At 32.1% G+C, this 22,858-nt stretch overlaps 1 protein-coding gene across 2 annotated transcripts in view; it reads right to left on the reverse strand.

Annotated features, from left to right (window-relative positions):
* Positions 1–22,858, reverse strand: part of TMEM65 (transmembrane protein 65) — a 70,490-nt gene that overhangs the window by 8,318 nt on the left and 39,314 nt on the right. For both annotated transcript variants that reach the window (XM_017530747.2, XM_017530748.2), the window contains 4 exons: positions 10,772–10,816; positions 7,699–7,766; positions 3,392–3,446; positions 2,140–2,182 (listed from right to left, as the gene is read on the reverse strand). In XM_017530747.2, coding sequence (XP_017386236.1) covers positions 2,140–2,182; positions 3,392–3,446; positions 7,699–7,766; positions 10,772–10,816 — 211 coding nt within the window. The remainder of the gene's footprint in view (positions 1–2,139; positions 2,183–3,391; positions 3,447–7,698; positions 7,767–10,771; positions 10,817–22,858) is intronic.

The following is a 22,858-nucleotide window of genomic DNA, read 5'->3' on the forward strand; positions in this document are numbered from 1 at the left end:
AGAATATAAGTTTTTAAAAAGACATGCAAATATCCTCATATAGTAAAAAACTAATTACTACAAGGAGAAACAAGATAATTTTACATTTGTGCTTGGTACGCTAGAAATGACATAAATAGTCTTTACAACTTTCCATTTTTATTGTTATGTAAATATATTGTTTAAAAAATATTTTTATTAATATTTAATACAAAGGAAAATTAATTGGCTTAGAGCAATTATTCTCTAGTATTATTTTTAAAAACAATTCAAGGTATATAACAATTTTATACAGATAATTAGAATTTCTGCAATTATTTCAAACGCAAAGCAAAGCACTTTAACATATGATACAAACTAGTAACTTATCAGACAGCAAAAGTTTCCAAAATTCCTCAGATTGGTAAACTAATAAAAATACCCTAGAACTTTCAGGCCATTCTCAAGTATTTTATCAATTCTAAGTTGCCATCATTTATTGGATACACTCTTACTTTATGAACTGTAAGAAAGAAAAAAATTTCCAATTAAACTATGCACACTACCAACAATAAGGTGGATCTTGATATCAAACATGTTAAGAATATGCTTCTGAGAATGCATAAAATGTGACATTTGTTATTTAATGATACCCCCCAAAAAGAGAAGAGAAACAGTTTTTAAATACAAAGACTCCCAGAAAAATCTTCATCTCTAAACAAAAATAATTGTTTTATGATGCAATATACAACTAAATGGCTTTAAAATTCTTAGATCATTTGGTTCTATTAAATATATCAGAAAGCTATACAATGACTATAATATTCTCATTATTTACTTTAATGTTGAAAACTGGGAAATAGAATGTTTAAGAGGTGATGTCATGATATATTTATGCCAGGAATTCCAAGAATATAAAATTCTTGCCATGGTCCTAAAGCAAAGAAACTTCGTTTTTAACTGTGGCTTTGCCCTCAAACTCCAGTGCAGAAGTCTAACATAAAAGGTTACGGTTAGATCACTTATAAAGCTGCTTTGCCTAGATTATAGGGCTAAGTAAACTTCTACTAAGAAAAAAATTGAACTCTAAAATTCTAACACTCAATTGAGCCAGGGAAAGAAGAAACAAAGTCAAAGAGCAAGAAAGAGCATATTTATCATAATAATGTCCACTTAGTCTAATTTATACTCCCCCAGCCTTCAACAAGCTCAGGAAGCAGCTCAGGCCATCTGCCACTTGGAACAAGAACGTAAAGAGAGAGGCCGGGCACAGTGGCTCACGCCTGTAATCCCAGCACTTTGGGAGGCCGAGGCGGGTGGATCACGAGGTCAAGAGATCGAGACCATCCTGGTCAACATGGTGAAACCCCGTCTCTACTAAAAATACAAAAAATTAGCTGGGCATGGTGGCGCATGCCTGTAATCCCAGCTACTCAGGAGGCTGAGGCAGGAGAATTGCCTGAACCCAGGAGGCGGAGGTTGCGGTGAGCCGAGATCGCGCCATTGCACTCCAGCCTGGGTAACAAGAGCGAAACTCCGACTCAAAAAAAAAAAAGAATGTAAAGAGAGAAAGCTGGCCTTTTCTAAGTAGATGTCCTCATTTTGTTTCATTAGTCCTGCCACATTAAGTAAAAAGAGCAAAAAACAGCCAAGCCCATATATACTTTGGCCATTATTACTTCCTTTGAAAAATCCCCTTTTGGAAAATAAGCCTAGTTGCTATCCTCAAATTTAAGCCATATCCCTTCTCTTTGGTTGTGTAGGAGTAGGGTGAGGTGGAATAATGAGAGAAGTTCTTGCTTTTAATCCTGTCTTACCCTTGGAGATCTTTAAAAAATACATATAAATACTTCAGTAAACACAAGTTCCATTTTGCTTATATTACAGTAGATTTAGAATAAACTTTTACATACATCAGAATCACTCATGAAAATTACCAAACACAAATGCTAGGGCTCCCTCTCCAGAGATACTAATAATGTATAACTGGGATATCACCCAGGCATCTACATTTGATGGACACCAAATATTTAGTATTATTAGTTTAGAAAAAGTAAATTTGAAATGTCAGTTCTAGAACACAAAGAAAAATTAAATATCCCTTTTTTATGCTTCTCAATTAGAGTAGGGAATAGAAAGACAGCAAGTACAGAAGACAAGTGAAGAAGTGAATGAACCTACCCAAGTCCAGCTAAATCTGACACAAGATTTCCCAAAGCAGCAGCTAAAAATTTGAAACATTAACAAATAAATCATTACATAAAAGAATAATTATAATACATCACTATGTAATCAATAAGCATTGATCTTGGAAGAGCTGCACATTTCTCAAACTACAGCAACTATATCCAAAGTAACTCATTGGACAGCTCTTATTCGGAAGGTTTTGAAATATAACACAATTTTGAAATTATAATAGTCTACCTCCATTAAGTAGTAGTTTTTTTTTCTGTTATGGCAGCCAATTTCTATTTTGATTTCAATATTAATTGCATAATATTTTGTAGTATCGTTCATGTATTGGTAAAGTTGCATGTAGAGCTATGAAATTCAAGAAAGTCAAGGAGAAAAAATACTTTTTTTCATTAATTCATTTACCTAATGCTTTCTACAATAAATACAACATAGAACTGTTCCCAAATTCTACCTCCATCAAGAATAGAGTGGTAAATAGGACAGAGGAAACAAATGTTTAATCCTGTATTTCCTTCTTTGATTTTCTACCCAGCTTAAAAAATATATATATATATAATATATATATATATAAAATATATATATATACACACACACACACACACACACACACACCCAACTCAAAAATAAATTTAAAAAAAAATAAGTAATAGGCCGAGCGCAGTGGCTCACGCCTGTAATTCCAGCACTTTGGGAGGCCGAGGCGGGTGGATGATGAGGTCAGGCGTTTGAGACCAGCCTGGCCAACATGGCGAAACCCCGTCTCTACTAAAAATACAAACATTAGCTGGGCATGGTGGTGGGCACCTGTAGTCTCAGCTACTCAGGAGGCTGAGGCAAAAGAATCACTTGAGCCCAGGAGGCGGGGGCCCAGGGGCGAGCCAAGATCGCGCTACTGTATGCCAGCCTGGGCAACAGAGCGAGACACCGTCTCATAAATAAATAATAGCGGCAAAGGGTAGAAATGTTTAGGAGTAACACTGAATTGCCAGAAAAACTTGTCTTATTGAAACCAGTATAACAGAGGGCTGTTATCCAATAACTAATAATATAAAGTACCTAAAATTTTCAGAAAAAGTGCAACATACACAAAACTAAGAATTAGAAGAATAGGATGAAGAAAATTAACAGACATCCCAATGAGTAAACTCATTCAAATAAATTGCCCTCTTCTAAACCTACTGAAATGTTTTATAAATGTAAAGACAATGAAATAACAACATTAACTATTATTAAATACCTGCCATAGTTGAAATTCCCAAAATAATTCCAATAGACATTTCAATATGGGTTCCCTGAAATATGATAAAAAATTAATCTTAAAAATTAAAGCTGAAGTGACTACAAAATAATAGCAAAGCATTAATAAAAACAGATATAATAGTTAAATCAACATGTTAGTGCTACAAAATTATATACATCAAATATGCACATATAATGTAATTCATTACATTATTAAATATATGATTCATATAGATATAACATCAATAATATTTTATTCATTCAAATTAGGCTTTTATAAAAATAAAATTAGCAAGACAAGTAGAAATACAATTCATCATTAAAAATCTAGAATTTATATTTTTCTACCACAGAGAAAAATGCTTTAAAGCTTTTGAACACAAGACCAGCTCACATTGATTTTAAATTCTGAAATACACATCTATACTATTGTTATTTACTCTATCAAAAGATTAAAAAGAGACTAAACCAGTTTCTAGGGAAATTGGGGTTTATAAAGTTATCCTTTAACACTTAGCTCTTTAACCATTAAGTAGTGAAACTATACATTCATTTATAAGTAGCAACAGCATTTAGTGCAATAGATCTACATGAAAAACAAAGCCCTATTGTATCGCTACTGAATTGAGTTTAAGACTTTCTACCTGTATGTCATCATTCCTCTGAAGCTCACATTTTCACTTTCATTTTAAAAATGAGGAACTGAAGTGAAGATGATTTAACTGTTCTAATAGAATAGAGAAGAAACCCTAGGATCTATTGCGCTAATTCAGTTCTAATCCCTGAGCAATGTTGCCATTAGAAGACTTAATTTTCAAGAGTTCTCTTGAATACTGATCCTTGAACATTTCTAAAAAATGTTTCAAATCTCAATATTTGTGAAGGGAAAAAAGTCCTATTTGTTATGTAGAAAAACTGCATTCCTCATCAATTATTTACAAAACAGAAAAGAGTTTTCCTCAAGATTATTTCCCCTAGAGCTTTTGGTTACATCACGTTAAGACATAATTCTTGCTGAATATGGACCCAACAGCCTGATGCATAAAAGTTCGAAAGTCTTTTGTCCTAATGCATAAAAGTTCAAATTACAAGGCTGTAAATATACCCCAAGAAACAGATTTCTGAAGAAGAAATAAAGAGAAAGAAAAGAAAAGGTAAGGCACTGAGAAAAAGAATGAAGATGTGTATCATTATATGTGAATGCAAAAAAAAAAAAAAAACTAGAGCACCAATATAGAAGAGAGGCACCTGGTAACAGTCTAATAATAAATACAGCATCTTAACAGCAATGAATGGCTGGCAATGGCCCAAGGAGAATCTCTTAATAATTTAATCATTTGGTTGAATGTAATACAGCCAAAGGTCCTTCTAACAGCAAGAAAAGCCCCATATAAAGTCAAAGATGGTTTGAGGGAAATGGACTATCCACTGCTTTACTGTGTCCCATAGTTACATCAAACTTAGTGTTAATAGGTGAGGTAGAAATTATAAATAAACTGAATACTAATAGACGTCTTAAAGTTACATGTGGTTCATTATTCTTAATACAATCAATCTACTCTAGAATTCTAATAAATTCCATCTAATTAAACTGTAAGTAAAGTAACCCAAAACAAACCCTAGTTATAAAAAGCAATCCAATAATATAAAAATATTTTTAAAACTATGAAACAAAGGCTTAGTAAGAAGAGCAACCAATATAAGGGCCAAATCTAATACAGAGGTTACGCAGGAATTTGTTTTTATGACTACAACTAGGGTGGGAAAGTACATCTAACAGGAAGGAGGAAAACATCAAATGTCTATGATACAAAAAAAGAAGAATCTATCTCTTCAACTTACTGTCTTAAAACAGTCATAGCTGTCCCACAATGAGAGGGGTTGATCAGTACTTTTTAAATAAAAGATGAAAAACATTATTAAGATAATAATCACTTATTTCCCCTTTCATAGATTCTACAGTTACATTATTTATATGTTTTGGTCTCAGCATTCCATATTATAAAGCCTCAATGGAAAATTTTATTATCTCTAAATTAGTTTGCAACTATCACAGGATATTTTTGCCACACCTACTACTCTTAATCAGGTAGTGATGTCAGTGGCTTAAACATTTATTTCAGTATTATTTAAATAAAAACTGCTTTTCTGTGTACTGGATGTGCTGGGGGGAAGAAAATAAGAAAAAATAAATAAAATGGTTGTTAAGCCCCTGAAACTGGATTTCAATATAAACAGAATAACAAGTATTACTAATTTGGAGTCAACCATCTCAGGCCTTGAAAAACAATGGACTCTTAGTTATCTTAATAATGAGGCCCAGACCTGGGGAACATCAAATAGTGAACAATACTACAATAATTTGACCCTAGAATGTGGGTGTTTGGTTTAGTAGCTGACCCCCATCAATCTGGAGATAAGGTTAGACTATATAGAACACAAAACCAGCCGGGCGCGGTGGCTCAAGCCTGTAATCCCAGCACTTTGGGAGGCCGAGGCGGGTGGATCACGAGGTCAAGAGATCGAGACCATCCTGGTCAACATGGTGAAACCCCGTCTCTACTAAAAATACAAAAAATTAGCTGGGCATGGTGGTGCGTGCCTGTAATCCCAGCTACTCAGGAGGCTGAGACAGGAGAATTGCCTGAACCTAGGAGGCGAAGGTTGCGGTGAGCGGAGATCGCGCCATTGCACTCCAGCCTGGGTAACAAGAGTGAAACTCCGTCTAAAAAAAAAAATAAATAAATAAAAATAAAATAAAAAAATAATAAAAAAAAATAAAAAAAATAGAACACAAAACCATTCTTGAATGAACCATGTTTACATAAAATTTATAATCTACACAATGTAAATTACTTTTAAAATTCCTATTTTGAAACCAAATCTATTTATGTCCATTTGTAGTACATGTGATTTCCAAAACACCAAAAAGAAAACCTGCCTCTCTCATATGTATTTTCCTCACATTCAACAATCCTAAGGTCATTCCATTTGTTCAGCAATATCCTACACTTTAGCTATCGTTTACAAATTTTTTTAAAAGTTAGAGTCAGTGAAGCTGAGAACAAACTCTGTAAGTCCTAACATAAAAGTTTCTAGTGTGAAACACTTTGATTTTCTCCAACGAGTTAAGACCCACCTGAGAACTCATAAACTGGTATTCAAAGTACATTATACTTTTTTCTCCTCCCAGTAAGTGTATTCAAGATCTATTACCTTCAGTCTACAGCTAATACCTGAAAAGAATGACTTCACATAAAATATTCTAAAAATATGTATTTAAAGTTGATAATTGCCATCTTAACTAGACTGTGATCAATCTATCTTACTTGGACAAAATAAGAGAAGTGAATAGCTTTTTGACTGATTATGGCATTTTCATAATATGTATATAAGAATAAAATTGGCCTATTTATATATCTGTGAATGTAAGAAACTTATTCAACTATTTAGAACCATGCCCTCTTCTCTGAAACTACTGAAATCTGAGTTGACTAGATTATTTAAAAAACTACTGTCAATCAAATCTAATTGTAACAAAAACCTCATTATGATAAATTCATAAGCTGTAGCTAAACTTTGGTATGTTCTTGAAAATGGAGAGAGCACTGGGCAGTTTTAGAAGACTTGCATTTTAATCATGGATCCATTTCTGACTTTAGAGTATGAACCTAATAGTGGTATACATTAACAAAAGGCCTTACATAGTAGTAAGAAAGGCAAGTCAGCCATCTCTGAGATTAAACACTTTTAAAGAGCACCCTTACATTAAAATACCACAGCAAAGGGGAATTTTTTAACACTATGATGGAACAAAGGCAAAAGGGAGATATATTCATTTAATTGAATTGAAACTTTAAAAAATGGCTAGGCTGAAGGCTAGAGTATGTATCAAAACATGCTGTAAAACATTTTCATGTCAGAAAATTGAACAAGGAACTAAATCAAATAATTACCTATATATGTGACGATAATTGCCAACACAAAGAACATCAGAACACTTTACATACCATTTTTCTTTATTAAGAATGTTGAAATTAAATGGGATAATATAGGCCCTAAATGTTCTGTCTAAATGCTCTACCAAATGTCTATTTGTTTAAATGGCTTACTTAACATCTTAATGATTAATAAATATGATGCCTTAAAATTGAGCTACAGTCTAATTAATATGAGATAAGTAAAAAACATCCTTGTTCATTATGATATTAAAGCTTTATAACTACAACAGAAAAATTATTAGGAAAATGTAGACCACATTAATTTATTCACTTAAAAATAGAAGCGGTGAGAGAAAGAACTTACTGCAACAATCATAATTGCATTATCCAAAAAGCCAAACCCTATGAAAGGTATCGCATTGTGGATGAATACTGAAAAACATCAAAAACAGAAAAATATATTTTAAGATTTCTATAACTTTAGAATGACAAAAACAGATGATATGATCGAAGTATCCTAAACAGACTTGATAATCTTCAAAATTTGATTCTCATTTTCCATAGCCAATAGATGCTGCTACTGCTATAAATAGAAGCTATATTGTGGAAAAAATACAAAACATGTAAAATAATTGTGTTAGGTTTTTGTGTTTTCTTACTGGTAACACAGGCACACACACATGAATATACATACAATTAACAGTAGAACAAATTAGTAAACATATATAAGTACCATGTTTTACCTGATTAATTGCTACTGACATCAATTTCTTTTTCTCTTACACCTAAAGTCTGATACTATAAAATTGATTTCTGTATTAGAAATAATTAAAAGTGTCCTAAATCAAATGTCAGAGAAGCTATTTGGTTGCTTTTACTCAGTCGTTTTTTTTTTTTTTTTAAAAGAAATGTTAGTAAATGGTGATTATCTCATCTATGTGCAATTTTTCCCACCCCCCACAATTTACTAATATTCCTAAATGCTATTGCAAACTATAGACAATCAATATTTTATTTAAATCAAACTGTAACTTCACCTCTTGCTACCAAAAACACACCTTACCTCATCTACTGGGTATATAACCTAAATGATCTGAGATATGTAACTACTAACACCTACATATTTCTTATATATTTATTTTCATTTCTTTCATATCTACATCTTCAGCAGAATACCGAGGGCATAGGATATGCTCAAAAAATATTATTTAATTAAGTTGATGACCACTAACATGGAAAGTAAGAGAATTCCAGATTGAGGGAATTGAAGGCAGATTGTGAAACAGATTAAAAGCTGGGAATAGTTAAAAGACTTTATTCTAATTAATCTATAAAACTGCCAAGGTATAGTGAACATCTGTTCAGTAGAGAACTTTTTTCAACAAGCATTAAAAAACAGTTTGTTTTCAACAAACATTAAATAAATAAATAAACATCCAAAAAATAGTCTCTTAAACCAACTGGTTATATGTGTTTATTAATTTTCAGAGTCTTTTTTCTTTTACTGCAGTTATTGCCACAAAAAGTATAATTAAAATATAATCCAGAAGTTTTAAAAATTTGATATTACTATATTGAGCTCTGCACCTATCAGGGAAAGCTAATAAGCAGTCAAAAAAAAAGCACTTCTGCCCACAACCACTATCAGTGACTAAGACTAAGGTACAATACTATATACAGTATAAGAATACTATTATTTCAATATTATTATAGCTATACAATATTACAGAAACCAGTAAACAACAAGTATAAAATAGGCCATTTAAAATTTCTTCTTGTTTTTAAGTAAGAATGTCCAAGATCAAGGACAATATCTTTAATTATAAAAAATATTAAGTTATTAAAGATGGTAAAAATCAAGCAGAACACTAATAAAATGAAATTTTTCAAAGAATCTAGCCTTAGTTTTTTAACTTATTGGCTAAGTCTGGTTGTTCACTAAACACTCAAAATTTTATGAAAAGCAGCTTCCAGAACCAATACACATTACAAATTTAATAGTTTAAGAATATAATGAAATTCTAAAAATTCACTAAATAAAACATTTACAGTGAAGAGAAAGCTACTAAAGTATAGCAAAATAATTATGAAACTGGTTAGAATTAATTAACATTTTGGGATTCACTTAATAGCATCTCTAAAATTGGCCAGTTACAAATATCTTAAAATTAGGTGATCTTAAATTAAGATTATACAAATTGCTATCCTAGTAAAACTTGGTCAGTAAAACCAAGGCACTCTGTTATAATAATCACTTTGAACTATAAGACTTGTTTTGAATGTTTATACCTATATAAATATGTCCTAAAATTAAAACTTATTTTAACTCAAAGGAAAAAAAATTGTTTTTCAAAACATTAAATATGTATATACAGGGCACTCCACTGGGTACCTGAGATACAAAGATAAATAAGACTAGGTGCCCAGCCCTAAAGGGGTTTAGGTATGATAACACAGCCATATAAACAGTAAATTTCAATATCACCTATAAAAAAATGATAATAGTATTATACAGTATTATGAACTATAGATTGTATGACTCTAAGCTGGGAGGATCATGAAAGATTAATTGGGAAGAGAAGTCTCAAATAATTCCTAAACTGTTTTGGTATTTGAGGCGAGTTACTAATTTCTAATATAAATTACATTCTACCTGTCAGAGAAAAAATAACTGGCCATTAATTTTTTTTTTAATTATATATATTTGCTCTCTAGTATGTAATGATCTCCTACTAATTTGTGGCTTCTTCAATTTACTCTCAGAAACACTGTTCTCAAACTTAGCAGTTGTTAGTAAATCATATTTCATATTTAGCTTTAATTTACAACCTAATCTAATTCACTATACTGTTAAATAATTCACTTCTTCTATCTTTATAACATCCCAACTTGTTTTATGCTATTTTGGTATATTCTTGAATATTTATTTATTCTGAATATTTATTCCTATCATAATAGAGAAAAGAGAAAGAAAGCAGCATTGTAATAAGGTCCTTCTTCTTGGTTGTTTAAATAAGGTTTACTTTTTTCATTCTTACTGCCAGCCAGCCAGAAGCATTTTCTTCACCAGAGAACAGTTCTATCTAGCCTTGGGCCTAGAAATTGTAGTTCTGCATTTACCCAACTTAAATTCAAACTAAAGTAAACACATCCTTTTTCCTTGAAATTAAGAAAACTTATATCATAAAATAATTCTATTTCTAAATGGCAATAATATTTTAATAATATTAGATCTTTTTAACAATATTAGATATTTGAATCTTGTATTATGTCATCAGCCAAGTTTATAAACTTTGTGCTTCATGTAATGAACAGGATAATCTACTCTATCTGGAAAGATTTAATTTACTGACTCTTCTGTGCTATCAATGAATGATACAATTATTTCAAGGCCAAAAGATAGATGAACACATATTTAACAATTATAGAACCATTACCATATCTCAGCTGTCCTGGGGTGGGTGGTGGAGCTTCCAATTTTTCTAAAGGGGAAAAAAAGGGTGTGAGGCAAGAATTAGTTACTATAGTATGATATTTTTTATTACAATGAAGAAAATACAGAAGATTTACAAAGTGGGAGAATATTAGAGTTTATTCATAAATTATCTTTAAGTTAATGGACCAAGCTTATCCATACAGAAAATATTAATCAGCATGGATTAAATCAAAAGGCCAGCAAATGAAACTGAGCTTAGTTACAAGCCTAACACAGACCAGACCTGGGTAAGTTCGGTTTTTTTTGTTTTTCAGAATTTTTTAAAGTCCTTGCATCTAAATAATGAGACTGTTTGCATTAACTAAAGTAGAAAAACACTTTAGAAATATAGCTACTCTTCTTTAAGATGGCAACCCTAGATGACTTAAGAAATACACAAACAAAAATCATTGATAGTGGAAAAAATGCATATTCCAACAGATCTAGATATCTTTAAAAAGAAGAAAATATTTTTAAAGCAATGTATGAAAACAATGACTTCACTGAATTTTATTCTGTTCCTTAATCTCTGTTGATAATATAAATGAACACTTTAACTTCTGGAACGTATACTACTGGGTAATAGGGTACTCTATACAGTATAACAACTTTTAAAAGTAGGGTGTTATTCAGAATCACAAGTAACAATGTTTTCCCAAGTATAAGCCAGAGTATCTTTAAGTGTCATCATTATATCTAAAAATTAACAACTATTACAAGAAGCAACCTACCTATTCTCATAACAATAACCATCTCACCATTTAAGAGTAAACTATAATATAAAGGTAGAAAATTCCATCTTCTTTACAGTCAACCAATTGGACAGAATTGTTATCATACAGAGAAGAATCCATATAGTGGATCACTCCAAAGATTTAGTACAACCATATTATCCTAAGAAACACATTACAAACTAAATATACATCTTAAAAATTTTTTATTTATATTTTATGACAACATAAGAATAATTTAGTATAAAAAGTAAAAATCAAACAAATCTCCATTGATAATCTATATATCAAAGGAAATATAGTCCACATTAGTGACTGGTATCTTACAATTTCCATAATGGCTTTACAGTAAGAAATACATTAAAACCTCGAGTTTAATTTTCATATATTGAGAAAGTTCTAAGAAAGGAAGTTTAAGTTTTACTTTTTCTTTTTTAGAAGAATTAAGAAGTGAAGATATATACTAATGTTTCAGAAATCTCATGTATGATTAAAATATATTATTCTTCTTTGATTAACATGATTAACTCAAAATCTACTTTGAAAGCATGCAAGTGGTTTTCCAAATATCTAACAGGGAATACAGGATATTGCTATTCTCCAGAGAATTTTCTGGTGAAGTAAACATGCAAAAGTGGTTACTTACATACCAGAACTATTTGTTAGTTGCTTTACTCTCATCATCACTACAGTTCTGACACTGTGAGAAGTCCTTGTCAGTTGACTGGAACATCTTAAAATACCTAAAAATTCAACAAGCAGGACCTTCCCAATAGAATGAGAATATATGGAGTCCTTGCTTTTACTTCTTCAAATTCCCAACTCATTGAGTAAAATATTTAAAAGTTTTTACATTAGCAAAGAAGAAAAGAGCTAGGCAAGTTAAAAAAACGTGTAGTGGAATAAAGAAAAAAATCAAATAATATAATCAATATTCCTAATCTTTCTTTCCTACTACACATAAAAAACTAGCAGCAATTAAGAGATGTTAAGAGAAAGAAATATAAAATAAAGGAGATAGAGCAGGAAGGAAAACTATTGGCATGGAGATGAAAGTAAAATCAAAACACAGATTCTACCTCCTGCTTCACAAAGAACCTACAGAGTACAAGAGGAATCATGAAAAGAACATTTCCTAGAAAGTGAAAATCTTATTGGAAAGTATCCATCAAATTATTTTATTTTATTATTATATATTTTTTTTGAGACATAGTCTCGCTCTGTCTCACTCAGGCTGGAATGCAGTGGTGCGATGTCAGCTCACTGCAGCCTCCACCTCCCAGGTTCAGGTGATTCTCCTGTCTCAGCCTTTCGAGTAGCTGGTACTATAGGCGTATGCCACCACTCCCAGCTAATTTTGTATTTTTAGTACAGATCAGGTTTCACCACGTTGGCCAGGCTGGTCTTGAACTCCTAATCTCAGGTGATCCACCTGCCTCAGCCTCCCAAACTGCTAGGATTACAGGCATGAGCCACTGCACCAGGCCCAAATTTTTTTTAAATCAGAAATTATTCTTTCTTATTTTAACTGAATCAAAACAAAACATACATCAGAAGTAAAAAAAAAAAAGAAAAAAGAAAAAAAAAGTTACCTATATAATACACAACAGAACTTGTAAATCAGCCCAAGGTTTCAGTCATCTATAGGTTTTAAAATGTAATTACTGCTAATATCCCTGAAAATAGTCACAATAAATCCCAGAAGGTTTATTTCCATATTTTTTAAAGAATTTTCTTTTGACATATGGTAAACTATCTATACTTACGTTGGAAATGTTTTCTGCTCCAATGTTTTATTAAGTGAACTATGGAGTTAAAACAGTTCTTTCTCTGTGTGTGTGTGTGTGTGTGTGTGTGTGTGTGTGTGTGTGTATGTATGTATTATACACATCATACTCTCTTCCTTTTCTGGATATTTTTAAATAATAAAATAACAATTAAGCTTGCACTTCACCATACCACATTTGCCACATTACTTTCCACAATGGCTGAGTAACCTCTTATCAGAGGAATTTTCCTGCATGGAACAACTATAAACTGCAGACAAAAATATAACAAATCAACTACCTGAAAGCACTAGAAAATTATTGAAACCAGGCTGATTCTAGAGGGGAATCAACACAGAAAAAGAAATGACACTAAGTGAGTTAGTTACCTGTTTGTTGCAGCTTTCAGCCTGTGGGCAGGCCCCAGTCACAACATGCAGAGCAACTAAAGCTCTGATGAAAATTCCTCAGTCTGTCTGAAGAACCACAGGATGAGGTGCCAGGTAACCAAAGCAACTAGAAAGTGAGGGGAAGAATCCTGGAAAGGATAGAGTCAGAAAGGAAGAGTCCTAAATTCTCTGCATATATTCAGTTCAAGTCTATAGCTGACTTGTGGAACCACACATGTGCAGGAAAAACTTCAAAAATGCCAGCTAAAGGTAAAATGAGTAAAGATTTGAGGGCAGCCTAGAATAGTTTGCAGTTTGAACCTAACCATTAAATGCCTGCTAAAACAAACAAAAATAAATGCTTTTCAGATGAATAAAACAGAATCCAGAGTCTCTACAATGTAATAATTACAGCAATAACTAGGATACATCCAAAATTACTTCACAAACAAGGAAAAAGAAAAATATGACCCATTTTCAGAAGACAATAGACAGAGACCAATCCCAAAGTCACTCAAGTGTTAGAATTAGAAGACAAAAACTTTAAAGGAGTAATTAAAAGTATAGTCAAAGATGCAAATAAAAATATGCTTAAATGAATGATAAGACAGGAAATCTCATCAGAGAAACAGAATACTGAAAAAAGAACCAATAAGAAGTTCTAGAACTGAAAGGTACATTATCTGAAGTTATAAAATTAACTGGGGCCAGGGGCAGTGGCTCACGCCTGTAATCCCAGCACTTTGGGAGGCTGAGGCAGGCAGATCACAAGGTAGGAGTTTAAGACCAGCTTGGCCAACATGGTGAAACCCTGTCCCTACTAAAAATACAAAAAGTAGCCAGGCATGGTGGCAGGCACCTGTAAGCCCAACTACTCAGGAGGCTAAGGCAGGAGAATTGCTTGACCAGGAGGTGGAGGTTGTAGTGAATCAAGATTGTGCCACTGCACTCCAGCCTGATCAACAGAGCAAGACTCTGTCTCAAAAAAAAATAGAAATTAAAATTTTAAAAAATTAACTGGATAGGCTTACAAGCAGAATGAAGATGACAGAAGAGTTAGTGAAAATGATGTCAAATCAATAAAAAGTATTCAGTCTGAACAACAGAGGCTAAAAGAATTGAAAAACAATAAACCAGAGTCTCAGGGAGAAATGGCTAAATATTAAAAGGGCTAATATATGTTAATATATGTATAATTGTAGTTAAAAGACAAGTACAGAAACTAGGAACAAAAACTCTTTGAATAAATAATGACAACAAGTTTCCCAAAATTGGTGGAAGACAAAAATGTCAAAAGATTCTAGAAGTTCAGTGGACTTCTAGTGGAATAAATATGAAGAAAAATAATCATAAAGCAAAAAATCTTAAAATAGCCAGAAATAAATGGCATATTAAATACAAAAAACAATGACTTGAGTATGCAGAAAGAAAATGGGTATTAGTCCAGTACTCTACATCCAAAAAACATATCCTTTAAGAATGAAGGCAAAATGCATTTCAGATAACTGACACTATAAGAATGTGTTAGTCAACCTACAATATGGAAAATGCAAGAGAAACTCTTTAGTCTGAAAGGAAATAGCAGTGGAGAAGTAAGTTCCTGAGGAAAGAATAAAGACCATCAGAAGTGGTAAGTGTCTGGGTAAATATAAAAGGTACTTTTTCCTAGTAAATTTAAATAGACATGATTGTCTAATACAAAAATTATAACACTGCCTTATAGTGTTTATAAAATATGTAGATGCAGTACATATGACATCATAGCATTAAGGATGAACAGAGGAGTAAATGGACCAATTTGATAATTTAGCTGCAACATTTCTATGATGAAAATAAAATGGTCCAATATTAGCTATAAGAGTCCAAAAAGTTGGCCAGGCACAGTGGCTCACGCCTGTAATCTCAGCACTTTGGGAGGCCGGAGGCAGACGGATCATCTGAGGTTGGGTGTTCGAGACCAGCCTGACCAACATGAAGAAACCCCATCTCTAAAAAAAAGAAAAAGAGTCCAAAAAGTTAGGAATGCATGCTGTAATCCCTAGAATAACTACACATACAGACAAAATACAAAGAGAACATAGTTAAGAACCTAATAAATGCTTTGAAGGAGAATTTGAAGAAATGTTCAATTAAGCATAAAGAATGCAGGAAAGGAAAACAGAAACAAAAAAACAGAAGGTCAAACAGAAAACAAACAGTAAAGTAGTAAACTTATATCCAACCATATCAAAAATTACATGCAATTTTAATGGACTAAACACTCCAATTAAAATTATAGACTGTAAAAATGAATTTAAAAAGTAAGAGCCAACTATATGATATCCCAAGGATTACAGTTTAATAGGCTGAAAGTAAATGGATGGCAAAAAAATATACTGTTTGTATAAAACAGTAGGATTATAAAGGCTGGAATGGCTCAATATCAGATGAAGTAGACTTAAAAGACAAAAAAATATTACCATAAATAAACCAGGGACATTTCAAAATGACAAAAGGGTCAATGCATCAGGAGGTATAACAACTGAATGTTTATGCCTAATAACAGAATTTCATAATGTGTGATGCTGAATCTAACAGAATTAAAGTGGAAAACAAACACTTCCATAATTATGCTTAGAGATATAAAAGACTTTTTCTCAGTAATTGACAGAAATCTAGGCAAAAATATCAGTAAGTAATAAAGTTGAACAGTATCAACTATGTTGATCTAACTGATATTTATACAAAACGACACCCAACAACTGTAGAATATATACTATTTTCAAGTACAGATGGCACATTCCTCAAGATAGAACACATGCTGATCCACAAAACGTGTTAATAAATTTGATTAAAATCATAAATACATTCTCTGACTATAATGGGATCAGTAACAATAAGATTCATGAAAAAACAAATTTGGAAATTAAACATCTTCTAAATACATGGACCAAAGAAGAAACCAAAAAGGAAATTAGAAAATGTTTCAAACTGATTAACAATTAAAATGCAATATATCAAAATTTGTAGAATGCAGCTAAATAAACGCTTGGGAAGAAATTTATAGTTTGAAATATATTAAAAAGAAGAAGGGTCTAACATAAATAATCTATGATTCTATCTTAAGAAGTTAAAAAGCAAAGTAAACATAAACTAGTAGGAAGAGGCAAAGAAACAGAAAGCAAACAATCAAGAGTCAAAATTGGTTATTCAAAAAGATCAATAAAATAATAAGACCCTAGCTCCTAGCTACACTGATAGACAAAAAGAAAATAAGAATTACTCATATCATGAATGAAAGAGGGGGCATCATTACAGATCTCACAGACAGTAAAAAGATAGAATATTATGAAAAATGTTGTGCCCACAAATTCAACAACATAGATGAAATGGACAAATTCCTTAAAAAATACAGTCTACTGAAACTAGCAGAAGATTAAACAAACAAAAATCTGAATAGCTCTAACAAAACTGATTTGTTACCAAACAACTTTATATTTAAACACACACACACACACACACACACACACACACACACACACCCCCTTCCAAACCTAGATGGTTTCATTGACGATTCTGTTAAAACATTTGAAGAAAAAACACCAATCTTACAAACTCAAAAGTTCTTCCCAGAAAATAGATGAGAAAATACTTTTCAACTCATTTAATGAGGACAGAGTAACATTAAAAAACAAAGCTTAACCAAGAAATCTACAAAGGAGAGAAAACCAGATGACCATTCCTCATGAACACAGAACAAAATCCTTACTAGCAAAATATTCTGCTTTCCTAAAGTGTAAGAGTTTATTCAAAATAGTGGCAAAAATAACCAACATCCAAACTTCCTTGCATGTCCTCTTTCTTAGACACTTTCCAATGAAGGAAAAGTTGTTCTTAATAGGATTCCATGTGTAGAAATACATAGGATAGAAAAATTATCTGCAAGAATCCATGAGATAACAATTACATATAAATTTCTTTCCTTTAGGTTTTACATTTTAAAGTCTTTGCTAAAGGGTAAACAAAACAGTTGCTATAAACTGCTGATTTATGCTGTAGTAAGTCAAATAAAAATTGTTTGAAATGAGACTATCTCTTTCTCCAATATGTTCTTGAGGAAGTAAAGTTTTAAGTCAACAAAGTCTTTTCCTTTGTCTGTACTTTTTAGTCAAAACTGATTGCTATAATAGGGGTTTCACTGCAAATATTTTACATTAAACAAGCCATTTTTATGTAAAAGTATTACATACTTATATTCACAGTTGCATATGTTAAAAGGATGAGGATATTGAGTTTGTTTTTCATTAAGAGGAATTTTGAGGTAAAAATTAGAAAACACATCTAAAATACTAAATTTCTTCGGTTTATTTTTAATTATAAAGGTTATACAATCATAAAAAGTTAATGAGATTCAGAAAAGCAAAAAGAACCTTAAAAGGATCCACAATTTATAAGAAATAAACATTTTGATGTATTATCCTTCAATCTTTTTTCTATAAAGATGTATACACAAAACTGTACTCTGCCTTTTCCACAAAGCATTAAATAACAAATATTTTCCACATCTTCAAATTTTTAAAAAAAATAATTTTATTCATGAAAATTTATCATGATTTAGTCATTTAATTAATAGACATATATTTGTGTTATTTTTTTCATTCTTTCAAATAACATTAACTTGTACCTAAATCATTTTGCACTCCTCTGAAAATTCCTTAGAATAGGTTCCTATAAGTAGCATTACTGAACCAAAGAGAGAGAAAAAGAGCAACAGAAAGAGAGAGGGAATATATTTAAGGCTTTTTAAATTATTATTATTTCTACAAAATTCATCACAGAAAAAGTAAGTCAAGTTACCCCCATCTCACTGCATTTTTATTTGTTTAATGTTACACTCATACTTTCCTGTTTGCAGAATGCAAGTAAAATGTCATTAAGACAAAATCCTTAAAAGAAATGTCAAGCAACAATTTCAAACTTATTTTAATTGATGACAAGACTCCAGTACATAAAACAGACAAGACAAGTCTGAATGTTCATTATAAGACTTAACCTGTATATGTCCTCTTTATTATATTTCCCTTTAAAAATAACTTCTTTATAAAAAACCTTTGGTCCAATATTAGCAAAAGCATCTAAAATACTTTTTAGGATAAACTATGCCTGATATATACATTTTTTAAAATAAGTTATGCTACTGTTAAATTAAATTTGGCCTAAAGCTGCCTAAGTACATAGTGAACTGTAACCTGATACAGTAGGCAAACCAATTGCAACTCACCTTAAGAATATATTCTTGCAACAAGTAGCTGAATCTTGGCCAATCATAGCAGCTCAGCTTTCAGCCAGTAACAGGCTGCAAACTGCTCAAACATGTCCAAATAAGGCAGACACAAGCTGTAAGCAAAAAAGCTATTTCTGTGTATAATTTCCTTGTTCTGTCTATAAATACTCTCTGCCCACATTGCTGGAAGAAGCTCTCTGAACCTTTAAAGGTTCAGAGTGCTGCCCAATTCATGAGTTATTTCTTTGCTCAAATAAACTTTGTTATATGTTTGTCTGAAGTTTTTCTTTTAGCAGTTTGGCATCAAAAGTGAGACCTGAAGTATACCTCCAGGAGCTCCAAGTGTCCAAGCAAAGGGCCAGAGCCCACTGTGCACATTGATCCCTCTGATTTGAACACCATGAATTTGAGTTTTGAGCTCGCTGAGTTTATTTGCACATGTTTTACTAGAAGGGGTTCAGGATTGGATTGGATCCCATTGGAGGACTCACGTGGGTACCTTTTGAAAGTGGTTTCCCCTAAACCTAAAGTGTCTGGAACTCCACCTTCTGGGACACTGGCTAACTTAATAGAGAAAAACTGCAGGCCCAGAACCTGTGTATTTTTGAAAAAATTGTCCTTAATCTTACTAAGGATAACTTATAATTGCAGTGGTCACAATAGGGAAGTTTTAACCTAGAATAAACTGTTCACTTGTGATGTGTATCAGAAAAGAAAGGATCCCAATGCCACAAAAGCAATGGGATGCATTCTTTAACTGGCAAACAGAGGCATTTATAAGATAAATCAAAGACTGCCTCTTTAAAAGGTTCTTTACAGAAGGAAATTTAAAAGATCTTAAAAGTCTTTTTCACAAATATCATTCAAAAGTTGCAGCTAACTGGGCAGGAAATCTTATTTCACTGGCCAGAAAGCCAATTTGGATCCAAGTATTCCCTTTTTTTTTTTTTTTTTTTTTTTTTTTGAGATGGAGTTTCCCTGTGTTGCCAGGCTGGAGTGCAGTGGCACGATCCTGGCTCACTGCAACTTTCATCTCCTGGCTGCAAGTAACCCTCCTGTCTCAGCCTCCTGAGTAGCTGGGACTACAGATGCGTGTCACTACACCTGGCTAATTTTGTATTTTTAGTAGAGATGAGGTTTCGCCATGTTGGCCAGGCTCCTGACCTCAGATCATCCACCTGCCTCAGCCTCCCAAAGAGCTAGGATTACAGGCGTGAACCACCGCACCTGGCGATTCAGGTATTCTGTAATAAATTAGTAAGTGTTGTATTATTGTATGTGGAACATGGCTAAAAGTTTTAAATGAAAGGTATAATACCTGTTTCTGTTTATATGATTATGTATGTCTGCAACTATGATGTATATATATGTGTGATATTTTCTATTTCCGTGATATTGCCAAATTAAATTGTATAAGAATGCTATTCAATTGACTTAAAGAAAAATAAGCATTTATATAAATGAAGTATTTGTTCACAAGAATAGGAACTGACCCAAATACTTTTTGAAGTTCATATGACTTGGGTAATCTTTGGCAAAAAAGAATATTATTGGTTTGATTAAAACAGATATATCTTCATAGTTGTTAACATTAAAATTAACACAGATACATGACATTTCCTACCTAGGTTTACCAGAAAAATAAACTTATGTTATCTCTACATTACAAAATTCGTCAGCAAGACAAGTAACTTAAGATGATGACTAGCTGTTTGATGTCCCATCTTGATAAGCAATCCGAGCATAATTATTAAAAACGAGTTAAATAGATGTAAGATAAAAGTCCCATGTGAAAGATGTCTTCCCTATATTGGAAGATTTTAACATTCTTATCATCAAGAATGGAAATTTGAGGCTGAGAAAAATGTGCACAATTTTATTCTCAGGCCTAGCCGAAAACCCAAAGAAGACAGAGATAACATTTTGCTTCTTCTACACATTCTTATTACAGAGAGACTAAAGATACTTGGGGCCATTAGTAAACATGTTCTGTGCCACACTGACAAACTGTGCTGTGAGAAAGTACATGCTTCCAGATATTATGCTTCATAGATTTGCAAATCTCAGATTGCTGGTGTGACAAATAGTTCACAATTACTTGCTTCCTAGTGTCCTTTGGAAATTAAGGTCACTAAGAGTTTAGAATTCTACTTTATATACTAATATTACTAAAAATAAGAGAAATAGTTTTATATAAAGTATAAAAGAAAAGTAATACATAATTTTAGTAAGCAAAAGCTATAAAGTATAAGGATGTTTTATTTCATTAAGGGAAAATGTAATTTTTGTTTGAAAGTAGAGTTGTTGTTCCAAGATGAGAACAGAAAAAGTATAAAACAAAATCTAAATGTGGAAGAAAATTGTAGGTTTGCGAAGGATGAATCTTGTAAAAAGAATTTTATGTGTGACAAAGATTAGATTATTAGACAAATTATTAGACAAAATAATTTCCAGCTAAGATTAGATGGAAATTATTTATAAGCTTTTCTTTAAAAAGGTGAGCATTAATATCAAAAGTATACTAATACAAAACTAGAATGTGGTCCCCTGTTTTAAACTGTAAGATTTTCTTGGACTACTGGTCTGCTCTTAACAGGAAATAGTGAAAAGCTTTTCTTTACCTTTTAGGTAATTGGTCTAGGAAACAAAAATTCTGTGTTTTACCAAAGTAATTTATTGTGGTCCCTGTTGCTTTTATTAGGTGTTTGACCGCGTAAGAAAACAAAATCTTCTCTATTAAAAGCGCTAAGGTTTCTCCACAACTATGTAGCTTTCTGTATATACCTTTGAAGTCCTGTAATTATTACTTTCGTTAAAGGAATGACTACTGTTCACAGTGACCTGTAACCGTATTTTAATCACGTATTTTAAAGCATTTGATATTTTTGACATACTTCGCAAAATTAGATTCTCAATAAAGTGTTTCTCTTGACCTCAACTTTGATTTTCCAGACAGGCCCTTGAAACGGCTCAGAAGAATGCTTCTCCTTATATAAAAAGACAGATATTAAATTAATTGGGCTTATCTAACATATTAAATTATATGAGAAGTAATGCCAAATAAGTTATGCTAAACCTTCTTTGAGTTTCATTTGTATGGATGTGTTATTGTGTGTTTCAAAAACTGTATGAAATTCACAGCAATCTGATAGTTCTGGTATAATGCAATCCATCATCACTGTAGCTATCATATTCAAATGTTGTGTGCAACAGAAATAATCAAATTTCCCTGTCAACTGCACTGTAATGAACACTCATCAAATATTTAGTCATGGCTATTTTAAGTTTTATTGTTTACATTTGGTTATTATTTACTATGGTACTTTCCTGAGCAACTATAAGCCTAAAGCATTACATCTTCAAGGAGATTCATGTAAACAGGACTCTGAGAAGTACAAGTTTCTGGTAACTTTAAGATCATACCATTGGACTAAGTCCAAGAACTCTAAGAAAAATACTCATTGGTTCATAAAACTGCTAACCCAACAGGCAGAACAAGAATTAATTAAATACTAAGGAAATGCCTTGGCAGATTTTCACAGCTCAACCAGTACTGAAATTGCTACGGTTTGAATGAACTCCATGGGATTAATCCATGAGATTAATCCAAGTCAAATTACCTATGATAACATGTATAATAAACAAGTGCTATGCACCTGAATTAGAGAAATAAAATTGTTTATTTAAAAGGATATAAATCCAATGTTAAGCATGGGCTCATGGAAAGACTGGACGGCTGCCTGGTCATTCCTGACTCCTGAAAGCTTCCATTGTTAAAAGCTCTGCACTCCATGACTCATCATAGAAGAGACAAAACGATCTAAATTATGAGGAAAAAAATTGTTTGAGTGATTGTTCTAAGATTGCTAAAGTGGTTTATAACTAATGTTTGGTTTGGCA

Source organism: Cebus imitator, unplaced genomic scaffold, assembly GCF_001604975.1.
Source record: "Cebus imitator isolate Cc_AM_T3 unplaced genomic scaffold, Cebus_imitator-1.0 Scaffold68, whole genome shotgun sequence".
Taxonomy (NCBI): Eukaryota; Metazoa; Chordata; class Mammalia; order Primates; family Cebidae; genus Cebus; species Cebus imitator.